At 41.6% G+C, this 15,602-nt stretch overlaps 1 protein-coding gene across 1 annotated transcript in view; it reads right to left on the reverse strand.

Annotated features, from left to right (window-relative positions):
* Ttc27 (tetratricopeptide repeat domain 27) overlaps window positions 1-15,602 on the reverse strand; it is a 125,391-nt gene that overhangs the window by 54,672 nt on the left and 55,117 nt on the right. Inside the window, exons 11-12 of the mRNA XM_021652589.2 lie at window positions 14,498-14,593; window positions 12,127-12,249 (exon numbers count right to left, since the gene is read on the reverse strand). Of these exons, the coding sequence (XP_021508264.1) occupies window positions 12,127-12,249; window positions 14,498-14,593 (219 nt within the window). The remainder of the gene's footprint in view (window positions 1-12,126; window positions 12,250-14,497; window positions 14,594-15,602) is intronic.

The raw sequence follows: 15,602 nt of genomic DNA on the forward strand, positions 1-15,602 counted from the left end.
CTTTCAGAGTTAGTTTTTGGTTAACGCTAATCCTTTGGAACCTAAAGAATTTTCAGGAATCAGTGCATTCCAGAGTAGGCCTATAAGTCTCTGAATCTACCAATGATTACTTCCCTAGTTCCTGAACACAAGGCAAGGTAGATATAACAAGTAGCCAGCAGAACAGTATGGAGAGCCAAGCAATAGTCTTTCCATCTAAAAGAATAAACCTGGGCAGCAGTGCACGTCTACATAAGCCACAGAAAACTGTCTAAACTCCACAGGTACTAAGTGTATATAGGGCACAGCTAACACACCCACTTAAACTGAGAACATGCATGGGTCCTAGAGAGCACCATGAATTGTGATACAGGGGTGGAACTAATTACAGCTACTCTCCAGGACATGATCTGTGTTCTGAAGCTCTGGCCCTTGAGAAATGGATACGGATAAAGACAAATGCTTTCTATCCAAGAGCTACATATTGTCAGATGACAGCAGTGAAAATACTTGTCCTGTCTTGCCTGAGAACAACATGAACTTTATGCTTTATCAGCCCACCACAACTCAGTCAATGGCCTTGGCCTTGATGATACTCTACTGATAGAATTCAAAAAACCAGATTAAGAAATTGTGTTAATGTCAACCAAATCCCAATTGAAAATCACCTGCTTTACACCACAGATTATGACAAAATGTTCAATTTATAAAATTTATCTTCATAAATTGCCAACAAGGAATTCACCTATTAACCAAAACAAGTGCTTATGGTTTTAGTGTAAAAACCTTACACATAAGCTCCTGTTTTTAGCGCTTGTCCCCAGCTATCAGCACTAGTTTGAACCTTAGGCAGATGGGGCCTTTGAAGGGGACACCCAGCCTGAAGTGGTAACCATTCTGCTTCCTGGGGAGGCACTTCTGTGTATGCCACACACACTGCCCCAAGCTCAACCGCACCTCCACCACTCTGATGTTCTGAATCCCTCCGAAACTACTGAAAGGAAATCTTTCCTCTGCCAACTTGCTTCTATTGGGCACTGGTCAAAATGCCAAGTCATTCAGACACAAGGCTTGTGAAAGAAATGCTTAATCTTCTATGTTCTAAACTCTACCAGAGAAATAAATGTTTTTAGGTTTCCCTGTCTCAGAAGTCTTCTTTAGCAATGTAAAATAATCTACAAAATATCTGCTGATAGCTTGCTGTCTCCAGATAACCAAACTCCCAAGGCAAAGAGCTAGGCCCTTACCTGGGCATTTATGTCACGTCAATGTTCTTAATCTAGGAATGAGGTTTCCTAAATGCCCTTTGTTTCTGTTTCCATGTCAGAATTTGGCAGAGGGGAACCTGCTGGGAATTACAGGCAGAATGAACCAACAGCCTTTGCAAGCCAACGTGGTCATGGGCAAACACAGTGCCAAACAGGCCCTAGAGCGGTCTGGGAAGCCCAGGTGGCCCTTGCCTTGTGTGTGTGGCTGAGCTTTCCAGCTGTGAGCCAGCCTTGCTGATCAAAACAACTCCAGGCCCTCCGTGAGAATCTCCCATTGAGCTCGTAGGGCTGCTATCTACAAAGTTCTCAGAGACTTCCACAAACCTCTGTTGAAGCTTCTCTTCAAAGTCTCATCTCAATGGCAGGAGTGGCTTCTCAGATTCTCCTTCAATGTCTGACTTACTCACCTGTGTCCATGCTTCACAGGGACCACTGGAAGACCTCTTCCCCGATCCCCTGACTATCACTTAACTTTGCTAGATCTTTCCATATTTATGTAAGCCCTAGCTCCAGGAGACCCCTTATTCCCAAAAGGATTCAAAGCATCTACTTCTTCCATAAAAAAAGCAAGCCTAGAGGTACAACCCTGTTGACATTTTTACCTTTTACATCTATGTCACCTTTACCTTTTGTATCCTCCCATTAAGTGGTGCCTCACAGGTTCATTTTTCAGTCAGTTCTTCAGTGGGTAACTGCATTACCTCAGTTCTAATTACAATTCTGAGAAGTAGGTGTTAAAATAACCATGTGAGACAAAGTTAAAACGTAGATTTCTCAATCAAGTGGTCAGTCTCCAACCAAAAGCCACAAAGCTGGAAGGCAAAAACCTCTCTCCAAATTCATTCCATGGACTGACAACAGAGAAAGAGAGAGCAACAGAAAGAGGGAGGGAGGGAGGGAGGGAGGGAGGGAGGGAGGGAGGGAGGGAGGGAGGGAGGGGAGGGAGGAAGGGAGGAGGGAGGGAGGAGGAGGGAAGAAAGGGGTGGGCAAGAGCACAAGAACATCTGAAAACCCACCGCAAAAGCAGCCAGAGGAGCAGCAGCTTGTTCCAAACTCTCTCAAAGCTACCAAGTACATGTGTGCAATAACCCAAAGCACATTCACTCAAAAGAGATGGCCGAGTCGTGATGAGGACAACTGGCTTTGTGGCACTGTAACCTGGCCTGTTCCCTCCCCTCCAACTCTGTAGCACCCTTCAAAATCTGCAGCAGCGGTCTCAGTGGGAACTGATCTGGCAACCACCAGAGGGAGCCCACTGGGTTTGGTCCCTTAAAGCCTTGTTCTAAAAAATGTGATATTATCTGCCCATCTGATAAGGGCCTGGAGAGCCCACTCCCATTTCATCCAGTGCTGGGCTTGTTCGGGGAAAAGCACTGGAAAACAGCTAGAGATAATGATAAATCTCACAGCTGCATGGAGTGGTGAATAACAGAGTGACAACAAAATTGAAGAAAGACATTAAAAAATGACTGATGCGTGTCCAAGTGGGTTACATAGTAATGGGAAGAGGGACTGCTTCTGACATAATCTGATTGGCCTGTTCTTTGACCACCTCCCCCTGAGGGGGGAGCAGCGTTACCAGGCCACAGTAGAGGACAATGCAGCCACTTTTGATGAGAACTGATAGACTAAGATCAGAAAGGAGAGGAGAACCTCCCCTATCAGTGGACTTGTGGAGTGGCATGCATGCAGAAAGGGGAGGGAGGGTGGGATCAGCAGGGGAGGGGGGGCTTTTGGGGGGATACAAAATTAATAAAGTGTAATTAATAAAAAATAAAAAAATGACTGATGCAAAAAAAAAAGGATTGATGCATACCTGTATTAACAGTGATTAAGAATAAAGGAACCAATACTCCATCAATGACAGAAAACAGGCAAAAAGAATAAAAAATTATTCATCTAAGATGTCATCTACAGGAGACACACTTTAGATCTGAGCATACAAACAGGTGAAAGTGAAAAGTGTCGGGGAGAGGATGATCAGTAACCAAGAGAGCCAGGGCAGCTATACTAGGCAAACAAAATGTCAGACCTCCAGAAAAAAACTGTTAACGGGAAAAATCACTTTTATGCTAGAACGTTCACTCCACCAAAAAGAAGTAACAGTTATAAATGTATTCACCTACAGCACATCCCCAAAGTGCACGAAGCAGGAACTGGCAGTACTGGCAAGAGAAATGGGCAACATAGCAAAGATATATGGAGAATTCATGCCTACCTTGCAATGATGGACAGAAAACTATGTAACAGATGGAAATGGAAGATATGAGCAATGCTACAGATGTACTGACTGAAAAGATTACTTAACAAATACTCCAACCTACAAGAGCAAAATTTACATTCTTCTCAAGAATGCGCATACATTCTCCAGGATGTACTAAACAGTGGCTCATGATACAAGCCCCAATAAATCTGACAGGACTGCAGTCACGCAGTAAACGGATTAAGGGAATCACAAACACTCCTGAGCAGCCAGGAGTCAGAGATGAAATTACAGCAAACTAAAAGCACGTCGAGATGAAGCAAAACAGAGATATTCTAAAACATACAGACATAGCAAAAGTATGCACAGAGGAAAATTTATGGCTCTACATGCCTATGTTGAAAAATATCAATCAATAACCTCACCTTCTACCATAAGTATCAAAAAGAGCAAGCTAAACTCAAAGCATGCAGAAAGAAGAAAATTACGAAGATAAAAGAGGCAGGAGATGGGGGCTGGAGAGATGGCTCAGAGGTTAAGAGCACTGTCTGCTATTCCAAAGGACCCAGGTTCAATTCCCAGCACCCACTTGGCAGCTTACAACTGTCTGTAATGCCCAGTCAAAGCGATCTGACACCTTTACCCTAATGCACATAAATTAAGCTAAATAAATATTTTTTTTTAAAAAGAGGCAGAAGACAGAAAAACACCAAACCAAAAGATGGTTCTGAAGCCTCAAATCACTAAAATTAGAAATGAGGGGCGAGGAAGATGATTCAAATTGACATATAAATGTGACATACAAGTGTGACAACCAGAGTTCGAATCCTCAAAACCCAAGACAGGCCGCTGTAATCCCAATCACAGAGGTGGAGGCAGGATCCCTGCAGCAAACTGCTATTGTAGCTAAAAAGCCAGGATCCTGCCTCAGACAATCAGGTGGTGAGAAACTTAGTAAAACACAGGCCTCCACACAGAGACCCACAGCTGTGCACTTGTACTTACACACACACAGACACATACACGTTTTTTAAAAAGGTCAAAAAAGAGAAACACTGTTAACCCAGTAAGAGAGTCTCTGTTCAACAGACACCCCACATTTAAGCAGGATCCAAAGCTTAGAACATCAAATCATACTCTAAGAGTGGCTCTTGATTAAAAACATGGCAAAATATATTCTATCTCTGACTACACTCGTTGCATTAAAGGCTTGAAGATGTGCTAGAGCCTAAGACAAAGAAAGAGTAAGCATAGACCAGGAAAATGTTCCCACTGAGAAATGCTGGCGGGTCAAGGACTTCACCTTGGTAGCTTACTTCAGACCCAACTCCCAACCACCACAACTCTTTAAGAACGAGGTGGGTGGCATGTGACTTGTCACTGCCAAACCCCGTCAACTGTGGATGTTTTCTTATCTGGAGGATGGGCGTGGAGGGTCAGGGTAAAGCAACTTCCTAGAGAAGGGGAGTAATCCCAGAGCAGTGACCCTCCCTGGTCTGGGCTGACCTCCTCCCACAAATTAATGCTGTGCATTTTTGTGTTAGATAAGTTAATTCTTTCTCCTTGAGAGCTTACACCTCCTTCTCCTGCCAACAGACTTCTCTCTGCCCAGGGCAGCGCTCACAGGCAATATATTTCCTTTCTTCCACGAGTCATAATGCATTCCTTGGTCTTTTTCATGTTCTCCATCAAGTCCCAGTTTTATCCTTCTTCCTCCACTTATTTATTACTTTAAAAAAAGAACTACAAAAGATGTGCCCAGTGAACAAGAATATGCCCCTGGGCACCGTGCACAGTCCCTGCAACATCATTATGCTTTATCAAATATGTGACTGACTAGGAGTGAGAAGCTTTCTAGCAAGCTGTACGCTGGTCTTCCCTGTGAGAAAATACAAACTGGGGTGGAGGGGTGAAAGGGAAGCCAGGCTTGCCTCCTAAATTCTGGGGTGACACACAGCTCAGACACCCATTTCTATAAAGATAGAGGAAAATGTGTCACATAAATGTCTATTAAATAAAACTGTATTCCCATATATGCAAAGGATAGTTATTAATCTATTTTATTTTTACAATCTCACACAATTACTTTTCTTAATAGTGAATGTGAATCACTATGAACTTAAGAGCTATGACTTAAGCAGAATCTACAATTACAGTTCAAACACCCAGGGGAAGCTGCACTGCTTAGCCCAGAGACCGGGCAGTGTTGGGAGGAGGCTGTAACGTGACCCTCGCAAGGGAGGAGCCCCCTGCGCCTCGTCAGCCAGTTAGCACACCATCTAGGATTTGGGCCGGGTTTTCATTTGGTTATTCGGTTTTCATTTGGCTCTTGGTTTGGGGTTGTTTTGTTTTATTGTTTGGTTGGTTTTCATCTTTTGGATCTCTAAGAAAAGCCAAGAAATCTGAAATTTTTAAAAGATGAAATCTGGAATTTTTACCCTGATTTTATTTTTTTTTTCAAACACTATGAAAGACAGACAAAATGCCTTGCTGGCCTACATTCACCCACAAAGTATCAACTTACAACTTCAAATTCAAAGCACAAACTCTGAGGACTTGATGGGAACCAATCCCACCATTGCCTGTGCGGTTCAGTAGTACTGTCAGAGAGGAGGACAGGCACATGACCTGCACCAGGTTCATTTACATTTATAACAATGTGCTGCTCTAAGCTGTCAATGGAAAGCTGGGACTGGACTAGGAGAGACCGTACCCTACTACTTCACTGCAGCACTCTGTCAGGCCTTGAGTTTGGGGTAAGCAGCACGGGTGAAAGTTAAATTCAATCTCTAATGGGTGAGGCGCCCTCCACGTTTTACTCTTGTACTTTAGTCAGAAGTAATTCTAAAACAAACTGTTCCTCTTGGCTGTGAGTTGTAGGTTGATCGCTGTGGATTAATGGGAGGAATTAAAATTTAATTAATTAAGAGCAGCCCTCTTCTGGTCAGCAGACAAGTAAAGGGAGCTGGCAGACAACCAACTATGGGAAGTCCCCCCCCACCCCCCGCAAAAACTGATGAGGCAGAGACAAGTGTGGACCCAATGGTCTGAATGGAAAGAAAGGGCACCCTGAGGACTACTGAAATGGCAGACAGGCCTAACAACCAAACACGCTCACTCCAAGCGGGTGAAAAGAGACAGGCCCAGAACTTAAGACGGTGCTAAGAGAGAGCTGGAGAGGTGGCTCCATCAGAATCATTTGCTCTTGCATAGGCCTGAGTATGGCTCCTAGTCCCCACATCAGACAGCTCAAAAGTGCCTGTAACTCTGGGGGATCTGATACCCTCTTCTGGCCTCATGCACATCCATGTGAGCACACATGTGAATACACCAGACACACATGTATGAGAGTAATTTTTCAACAACTGAAGAATAAATGACCTGGCAGCAGGCGTGAGTTCTAAGGAACCATGCAGGAGTCCAGGTCTCCTCTCACTCCAGGCTTCTTCCTGAAGCTGAGAACAAACGCAGGCTGATTTCACTGCCAAGAGGTTAGCTCTCAGAGATGGGTACTGCCTGCTGGAAAGACGCGCTACGGCCCTGCCACATAAAGGCAGAACGCCTAGGGCAGAGCTAGGATAGCACCAAAGTGCCTTCTCCTCTTCCCTGGGACAGTCCTCCCAGCAGGACAACTTCCTCCTGGTACAACGTCATGTCCCGTGAGCAACAACCAAGAGATGCAAAGCACAAAGGCCGCACGCCCAGCTGGACCCTCCCAGCCTCGCCGCCTGTGTGGTGCTTCTGAGGCACGTGCTCATTTATATGTGACAACACCAGGCTCTAGCTCAATTTCTCAAAGTGTACTTGCCAATACAAACACTCCAAGGCCTAGATAAAACAGAGTAATTTAAAACAGACCTCATTATCCGATTAGCTGGCCACCGCCTATTTGCATTACCCAGCTGTGGAGCATTTTCAATTATTGTGCCTATGTGGAGTTTAACTTAAAAATCTAATCTCCAATTTTTATGGACGTAACAATAACCATGAAGGTAGGCAGGTGTGGGGAAAGAACAGACTTTAAAGAGAAAGAAGTCGGTTCTTGGAAGACACAATCTGCAACTTACCGATGTTAACCAGTAAAATGACAAAAGCAATTCATATTTTGCAGTTTCTTACAAGTAGCATGTAATGATTACAAACCAATCACATAAAGAATAGTCCGTGAGACGTGCTTAGAAACTGCATTATCTAACAACAAACTACGGTGTGCTTATTGTTACCGTGTGAAAATTGGAATCCTAAAGGTTCCCATTTCTATTTTTAAAGTTAAAATGGAAGTGGAGGCAGGTATCTCACTACTGAGAACAGAATAGGATGGCAGCAGGTGTTTCGCCATCTGGTCAGTCATCCATAAGGAGGGTTTTACTGGGGTATTTGCTTCCTAGTGCCTTTTCAACTATTTGTTACCTGGGGACCAATGGTGTCTGGAGACACAGCTCTAAATAACATAGACAGATTAAATAGCCCAGGGGAAATGTGCCAGCTAATGGGATACTAGAGTAGTTCTAGATGCTGAGGAGTTAATAGGAGGGCAACATAGATCCAGAGAGGAGGCAGAGTTCAGACACTATCGACACTAAAAGGAGACTGAAAGAATAAGCAAGAGTTACCAACGAGTGACAAGCATTCTAGACACAAAAGCATGAACATGGGCCTTGAACTGAGGCCATGCCACCACGCCAGGTAGCTACAGGAGACTCATGATCCTGGGATTAACATGGACAAGAGAATGGGGAGGAGGCCATAATAAACAGCCAGCTCATGAAGCATCTCCAACTATTCACTCTCCATCCTGGAGACAAAAGGGAGGTTACTGATGGGTGGATTGCCATATTAGATACTGCCTCAGGAAGACTGCTCTAGCAAAGAACTTCTAAGAAATTCACAGATCACATAAAGGAAGTACTCTTATCTTGGAAGACAAATCTCCCCACCAAAAAACAAACAAAAAAACCTAAACTGACTACTAAAAACACTCTGCTGGTTTCAAAGTAACACATTTACTTGCAACTTAAAACAAAATGGTAAGAATCCATGGTTACAGTAATTTGAAAATGCAGCATAATCAAGATGCAGCTATGTGATCTCAGGCAAACCTGGCTCCCAAAAAGAAACAAGGACCAGACCTCATTCCTCCCCACACTCACCTTGTATCCTCACCTCTGCTCAGCTGATGCCAGCTCAGCCTTTGTTGCTCACTTAGAGACCAAACTAGGTTTGCTCAACAAAGTCAGATTTTGCCATCAACTAGAGGAAACTGACAAGCGAGCCAAATAACTGAAAAATTAATGCTAACCAGTTCTGATCCTAGGGTCAAGCAAAATTAATCTTAGATGTCTTGCCAGTGGTCATTAAATAGCAAGCAGTATCCTAAACTAGGAAGTCTAAGCGCCTACCAGGGCAAAGTGTAAACATGACCATCACAACAATCATTAGACTCAAGCGTACCTAAATTCGCCTTTTAAAAATAAATTATTCCATTAAGCATAAAATGCAAGGATTAAAATTTCAAACGTCTAGTGAAATCAAAAGGTGGTGAAAAATACTGGCACATGGCCGAACACCATAAGCTCAGCTGTTCTAGAAAGAAAACATTTGTTTCCAACTTGAAGCAATACGTTTTAGTCTGTGGTTAAAATTATCTGAAAATATAACAGAAATAATAAAAGCAGGCGGTGGGTTAGCTGAAGAGATGGCTCAGCAGTTAAGAAAACTTGCTGTTCTTGCAGAGTGCATGGGTATGGTGCCCAACACCCACAAAGTGGCTCACAAATCCAGTTCCAGGGGATCAAATACTCTCTTCTAACTCCATAGGCACCATGCACACATAAAGTGCACATATATACATGCAGGCAAAACATGAATTCACATAAAATAAAAGTAAATATATCTGAGAGAGAGAGAGCGTGCCAGGCATGGTGGGAGACGGCTGTATTCCCAGCACTCGGGGAGGCAGAGGCAGGAGATCTCTGGTTGTTTGAGGCCAGCATGGTCTGCAAAGCAAGTCCAGGACAGCCAAGGTTACACAGAGAAACCCTGCCTCAAAAACAAAAAACAAAACAAAACAAAACAAAAAAAAAAAAAGGTCTTATAAGAGACAAATTGTTAAAAATCTATCTTTAAAAATCAAAATGGGGTTTTGGGGGCTAGAATTCACAAAAATTTACAAGGAAAAAAGACTAACTACATTTCTAAAAATATGTACATTTCCAATATATTTGGGAACTGAGGCATTTATCATTACACTAAGATAATTCTTACAAGACCATGTACAAATCTTGGAAAAGAATAATATTACAGCTATTAGGAGAAGCATCAACCCCTCGCTGAAGTACATGGATGTACTAAATGCTTTTCTTCCAATTATGGCAGCTCAGCTCTCCATGATTTCTGAAAATAATTAAATTAATATTTTAGAGCATACTTTGGGTATTTGTGATTCACCAACTTGCTTAAGACTTTTTAAAAAGCCACTACCTCAGTGTCTGAAGACATGGCGCAGTGGCTAAGAACACTGACTCCCCTTCCAGAAAACCTGGGTTTGAGTTTTAGCACCTATATGGTCCTGGGGAGCTGATCCCTTCTTCTGGCCTCTATAGATCCTGGAAAAATACATCATGCACAGATACACATTCAGGCAAAATATCCATTCACATAAAATAATAAAATAATTTTAAACAAACCTAACAAACCTAGTCATTATGTATTTGTTAACAAACGTAAAAAAAATTACACAGTAAGGTGCGATGAGATAGGAGCTATATGGGTCGGGAAACTAAGACACTCATTCTTCCACTCACCCCTTCTTTAAACAAGCATTTGATACAATACAGGCTAAAAAAATCTAAGTTTTTGAAAAAAAACATAGCTCTATATTTCACCAAATTTGAGGTGCTATTGTTACAAAGAAACCAAATCCCAAACATTTGATTTTACCAATATAAAGACTTGAGAGCCAGATATTGGGGTGAAAACCTGTTGTCTCAGAAACACAGAGAAAGCTTCCAGCTGACCTTCTTGTCCCAGAAGGAAAAAGCCCCTTCTTCTCCATGCTGTCTTTAAATACCCTTCAACTCAATCTCCCTCCTTCCTGTGTTTTCTTTGTCAACTGGTTGCTTGCTCCTCCTCTTGACCTATGGTTTGCTTTATTTAGCTCTTGTTTACAGAAAGCTCTTGGGTTAAAGGTGTATGCTAGTGCTTATCCACATCACAACTACTTGTTTTCAAGAAACAGAAAATTATTGGATTAAAGGTGTGTGCTAGGGCTGAACCACAGCACAACTAGAAAGAGGTTTTTCCAGTACAGGTTTTTCTCGGGATTCACAGTGTGATCAAATATCCTGAAACATGCTATCAATCAATCATAAAACAAATTCTTAATGAAAGAGGGAAATGTTTTGATTTTTTCCCCTATATTCATTAAAGTTTGAGAAGTCTTTCTGCCTTCAGTACATTGTTGGGCATTTCCTATGGCAATTTCCCTTTGTATCACTTAGAACAAAATTAAGCTTTATCAACTTTTGATTTTTTGTTTTGTTTTGTTTTGTTTTTGAAACATGCTCAAGCCCAAGCTGGCCTCCAACTCACAGAACTCCACCTACGTCTGCCCCCCAAGTGCTGGGATCAAAGGAATGCACCAACACATGTGGCCTTCATCTACTTTGAGTATCTTCCCTTTTTAGCTCTCACAAAACACTTGGTTGTTATTTTTTTAAAGAAATGTTAGTGAAATTATGACAATTTCACCATAAATGTTTATTCCACAAATTCCAAATTTATTTCTCTGCTCTGGTTATGTCTTTTGTTTTTGATTCAACAGCTTTTTTGTTTCAATGCCAAATCATACTGAGATCTTTTCATTTAAATGGCAATTAAAAACACATGCTGCTCTTGCAGAAGACCTCGGTTCAGTTCCCAGCACCCACAAGGTGACTCACAACCATTTGTAACTCTAGTTCCCAACAGTCTGACAGTCTCTTCTGGCCTCTGTGGGCACCAAGCACACACGGCGCACATACACATATACAGGCAGGACACCCAGACACATAAAATAAAGACAAATAGTTTTAATTAACATATGATTTTAACGTGTCCAGTTTTACAGCTGCTCACAATGTAGAGACACAAGTCCTAAAATATGGTTCATGTATGAGGAGAAGAAACAACAGATTAATAACAGATGCAGATATTGCAACATTTTCTTTCTTGACTCAATTTAAGAGTGAAATTAAATCTGTGTCACACACTTAATAATGCTTCTGCCTCAGCAGGGGTCACATTGACTTTCCTGTACTAACTCAGCCTTCTAGATAATCTCCCTCATGTCCCCAGCCTCTAGTCATCAGGTACCCCAAAAATAATGAAATAAATTCCTCATATTTCACTTCAAAGCTGTCCTACAGAAGAATCAATAGGAAAATGGATCAAAACATGCAGTGCCCTCCAAGTTTTTATTACTCTTTCTTAAATGCCAAATATCATATCAACTCCAGGCTGCTTTTCTCTTTTATGAACACAGAAAATAAGCTGCCCTGCATACATCAGAGAAAACACTAAAAAGTCTTAAGTGAAACAAGGAATGTGAGTAAATACTGTCAGAAGTGTCTTTGTAAGAGTGAGGGGAAAATACAGAAAAAGAAGGCTCTCAACAGCGCAGATGTGACTATCACCTACCTTCCCATGCTGCCCAGCCCTTTCGTAACAGATGACCACGTCTTCCCACATCTCCAGCTTCTCAAATATCTGAAGCGCAGAAGTGGTGCATCCCAACTCAAAGAGCAGACCTGCAAGCTGGCGCTAGAAAAAAAAAAGGCAAGTCATCAGCACCCCTTGCTATGAGGCAAATCCCATAATACTTTCCAGCATCTCCAACCAGCCTTTTAAAGGGCTCCATACTGTAATACATGCATCACCTATGAAATTCAAACTCTACTACCTAGGAATTTATGGGAATCCACTTCCTTCAGGAAGCTTTTTACAGAGGACAAAGTACTAAAAACAAACAGCAATGGATCAAAACATTCAATGCATCTAATTTTTAAGCACTTGGAACTCAAAATTATTTCCTTCTTATCTAAAGATCCCTCCCATGTGAACCTTTGATTTGGAAAGGTCCCATCCAATAAATCAACAATGTTTAAAGCTCAAAGGAAGCAATGCAGAGACCATAAAATCTCTGTGATTAGTCCCTGGGAATTTACACACAAGGACATCTCTGGCTGTCTCAATCAGTCTTACTTATTTTAGACACATTCTAGAAATCTGAGTCACTTAATTTCACAGTGCCTGGAAGATCAAAATGAGCAAAATAGGTTAGGGCTAGAAAAAAATACATTCAACAATAAATAGCCTGTTGGGTTTTTTTTATTTTGTTTTTAATGTTCATTGGTATTTTGCCTACATGTATGTGTGAGGATGTCAGAAGCCCTGGAACTGGAGTTATAGACAGGTGTGAGCTAGGTGCTGAGAATTGAACCTGGGTCCTTTGGAAGGGCAACCAGTGCTCTTAAACTCTGTCCCTCTCTCCAACCCCAAAAGAGACTATGTTTTAAGTAGCCCATCCTATGGGCATGGAAAACATAATAGGTGAAATAAAGGAGATGATGTTGTTGAATAAGGTCTGGTTTCACCTCAGTGAACACTGTGTTCTTTCTTCTTTTGAAGAGATCTTTACAGCTCTTTAGAAATTCAGATCACATAAGAATTAAGAAACTGGCGCTGGCAAGATGGCTCAGAAGTTAAGAACACTGGCTGTTCTTCCAAGCATCCTGAGTTCAATTCCCAGCAACCACATGGTAGCTCATAACCATCTATAATGAGATCTGGTGTCCTCTTCTGGTATGTAGGCACACATGCAGGTAGAATACTGTATAAATAATAAATAAATAAATCTTGAAACTAATGGAAGCTAGGCATGAGACATTCACCTTTAGGCTCAACACTGAGGGGCAAAGGCAGGTGGATCTCTCTATGTTGGAGGCCAACCTGGCCTACATAGTAAGTTGCAGGCTAGCCGGGAATATATAGTAAAACCTTGTCTCAAAAAGAAAAGGGGACAGAGCTTAACAGTATTTCCATGTGCTGCAACAGACAGGAGAATTTAGCAATTTCAGAGCATTGAATTAGATGTAGGGTCCAGGAGCAGCAACACAACTTGCTGCTCATGGAGGAAGTACTTCAATACTGTCAATTAAAAGGTGAAGAAAGTTACCCAAGAGGGCACAGCTGGCCAGTGGTAAAGATTTTCCTTACAATAAGTTGCTTTTGACACATATCTTTCAATTACTACATAAAGATAAGGCTAGTCACTATGATGAAAGGAAAAAGGGCAATTTAATAATTTAGTGAAAAATGATCTACATTTTATCAAACTGCCTAAAGACTGTAAAACCACAGCTTCTAAAGGACAAATAGTCATCTAAGTTCTTTCTGGATGGTATTTAGGTTTAGTAATGGTCTGTTCAGAAACAGAAATAGCTACCCAGCTGGAGACAGGGCTCAGCTCACAACCAAAGGACAGAAGCTACACACTGAACATAATAACATCTCAGAATCTCAACTGCTGACCAGCCACAAACCATACAGGATAAGGTACTTCATAAATTCCACACACTGGTATCATGTGTACCAAAGGATCCAGCTGTTACCTCCTGGACGAAGAAGCTGCTCCGGAGCTCTCTCCTTCCTTAACTAATGCATTCTCTCTCCTCCCAACCTCTTTCTCCCTCAATTCCTATGCTTCACTCTATATTAAAACCTTTTCTTAAATGCCAATTCATGAGATGGAAAACAAAAACATTCATGATTCTCCTATCTTAATTTCTAGGATTCTATCTACTATCAAATTTAAAAATATTCCAAAATGTTTTTAAATCTACTACTTTAATCAAAACAGCAATTTGAAACAATTGGCAATCCCCAACTGCTTTTATTAATTTTACTCAAGTATTTAAAAATTAAAAGCAACACATTTAAGTCATCCATTTCTAATGTATTTTCTTTTGTAATTTAGAGTATTTTTCATATAAAAGACAAGCAAAGGCACCTGGACAGCCCAGTGAGGGGGCACTGGGCAACAATAGAAAACCTTCAGACGTTCCCGTACAGGTGTAGTTTTATCTTCAAATTGGTCTGCAAGAGCCTAAAGAATACATATGATAAACATTAAGCTGTATGTATAATAATTTTAATATAAACAGTTCCTATTGTGAAAATTATTTCAATGCGCATATAAATAACAAAGAGCTCAAGTCATTTTGTCAAGGTTAGAGGAGATGTATTAAATTTCTTTTGAGATTAATTATTTTTAAAACTTGGAAGTTTCATCACTACTTCTATAATTAAGCACATTTAAACATTACCAGGAAAATTTAACTACAATTTCTTATAATAAATCTTTCAGAGAACTAACCTTATTATTGAAAATTTTTATTTTCTCTAAGAAAATTGTTCTTTATTGTATTTATCTCCAACATAATGCTATTTTGTCAATGTCACTCTCCAATGTCAATGATAGGGTAGCTGTACTCTCTCAGTGAACTTGCGATTTTTTTTTCTCAGGAATTAGGTAATGAGAAAAAGCAGGTCTACCCAATTAGGAAGGAGCAAGTGCTCCCGTTCTACAGCAAAGCTGAAGAGTGGGCATCCCTCTATGCAGGCCCACCTGTGTGCTGCATCGGTGGCTGCAAGCCATGTAACTGAAGAATTACTATGACGTCCAGAAATCCCCAACCTGGTAATAAAACCAGCTCCCATAGACTACAGCAGATGCAAGGACTGAGACAGCTCTCCGAGGACAGGAACCAAGGTCAACTGCAGGGTCAAAAACTGGCACTATATAATCAAGTGACTGGTCATCAAAAAGCTCACATACAAAATGTCAACTTGAGTACAAACATAATTTGGAACCCTAGACAAACACATGGACAGCAGCCCCACTACCACAGCCATGCTCCTCGACAGCAGCCCCACTACCACAGCCATGCTCCTCGACAGCAGCCCCACTACCACAGCCATGCTCCTCGACAGCAGCCCCACTACCACAGCCATGCTCCTCGACAGCAGCCCCACTACCACAGCCATGCTCCTCGACAGCAGCCCCACTACCACAGCCATGCTCCTCGACAGCAGCCCCATTACCACAGCCATGC

Source organism: Meriones unguiculatus, chromosome 1, assembly GCF_030254825.1.
Source record: "Meriones unguiculatus strain TT.TT164.6M chromosome 1, Bangor_MerUng_6.1, whole genome shotgun sequence".
Classification (NCBI taxonomy): Eukaryota; Metazoa; Chordata; class Mammalia; order Rodentia; family Muridae; genus Meriones; species Meriones unguiculatus.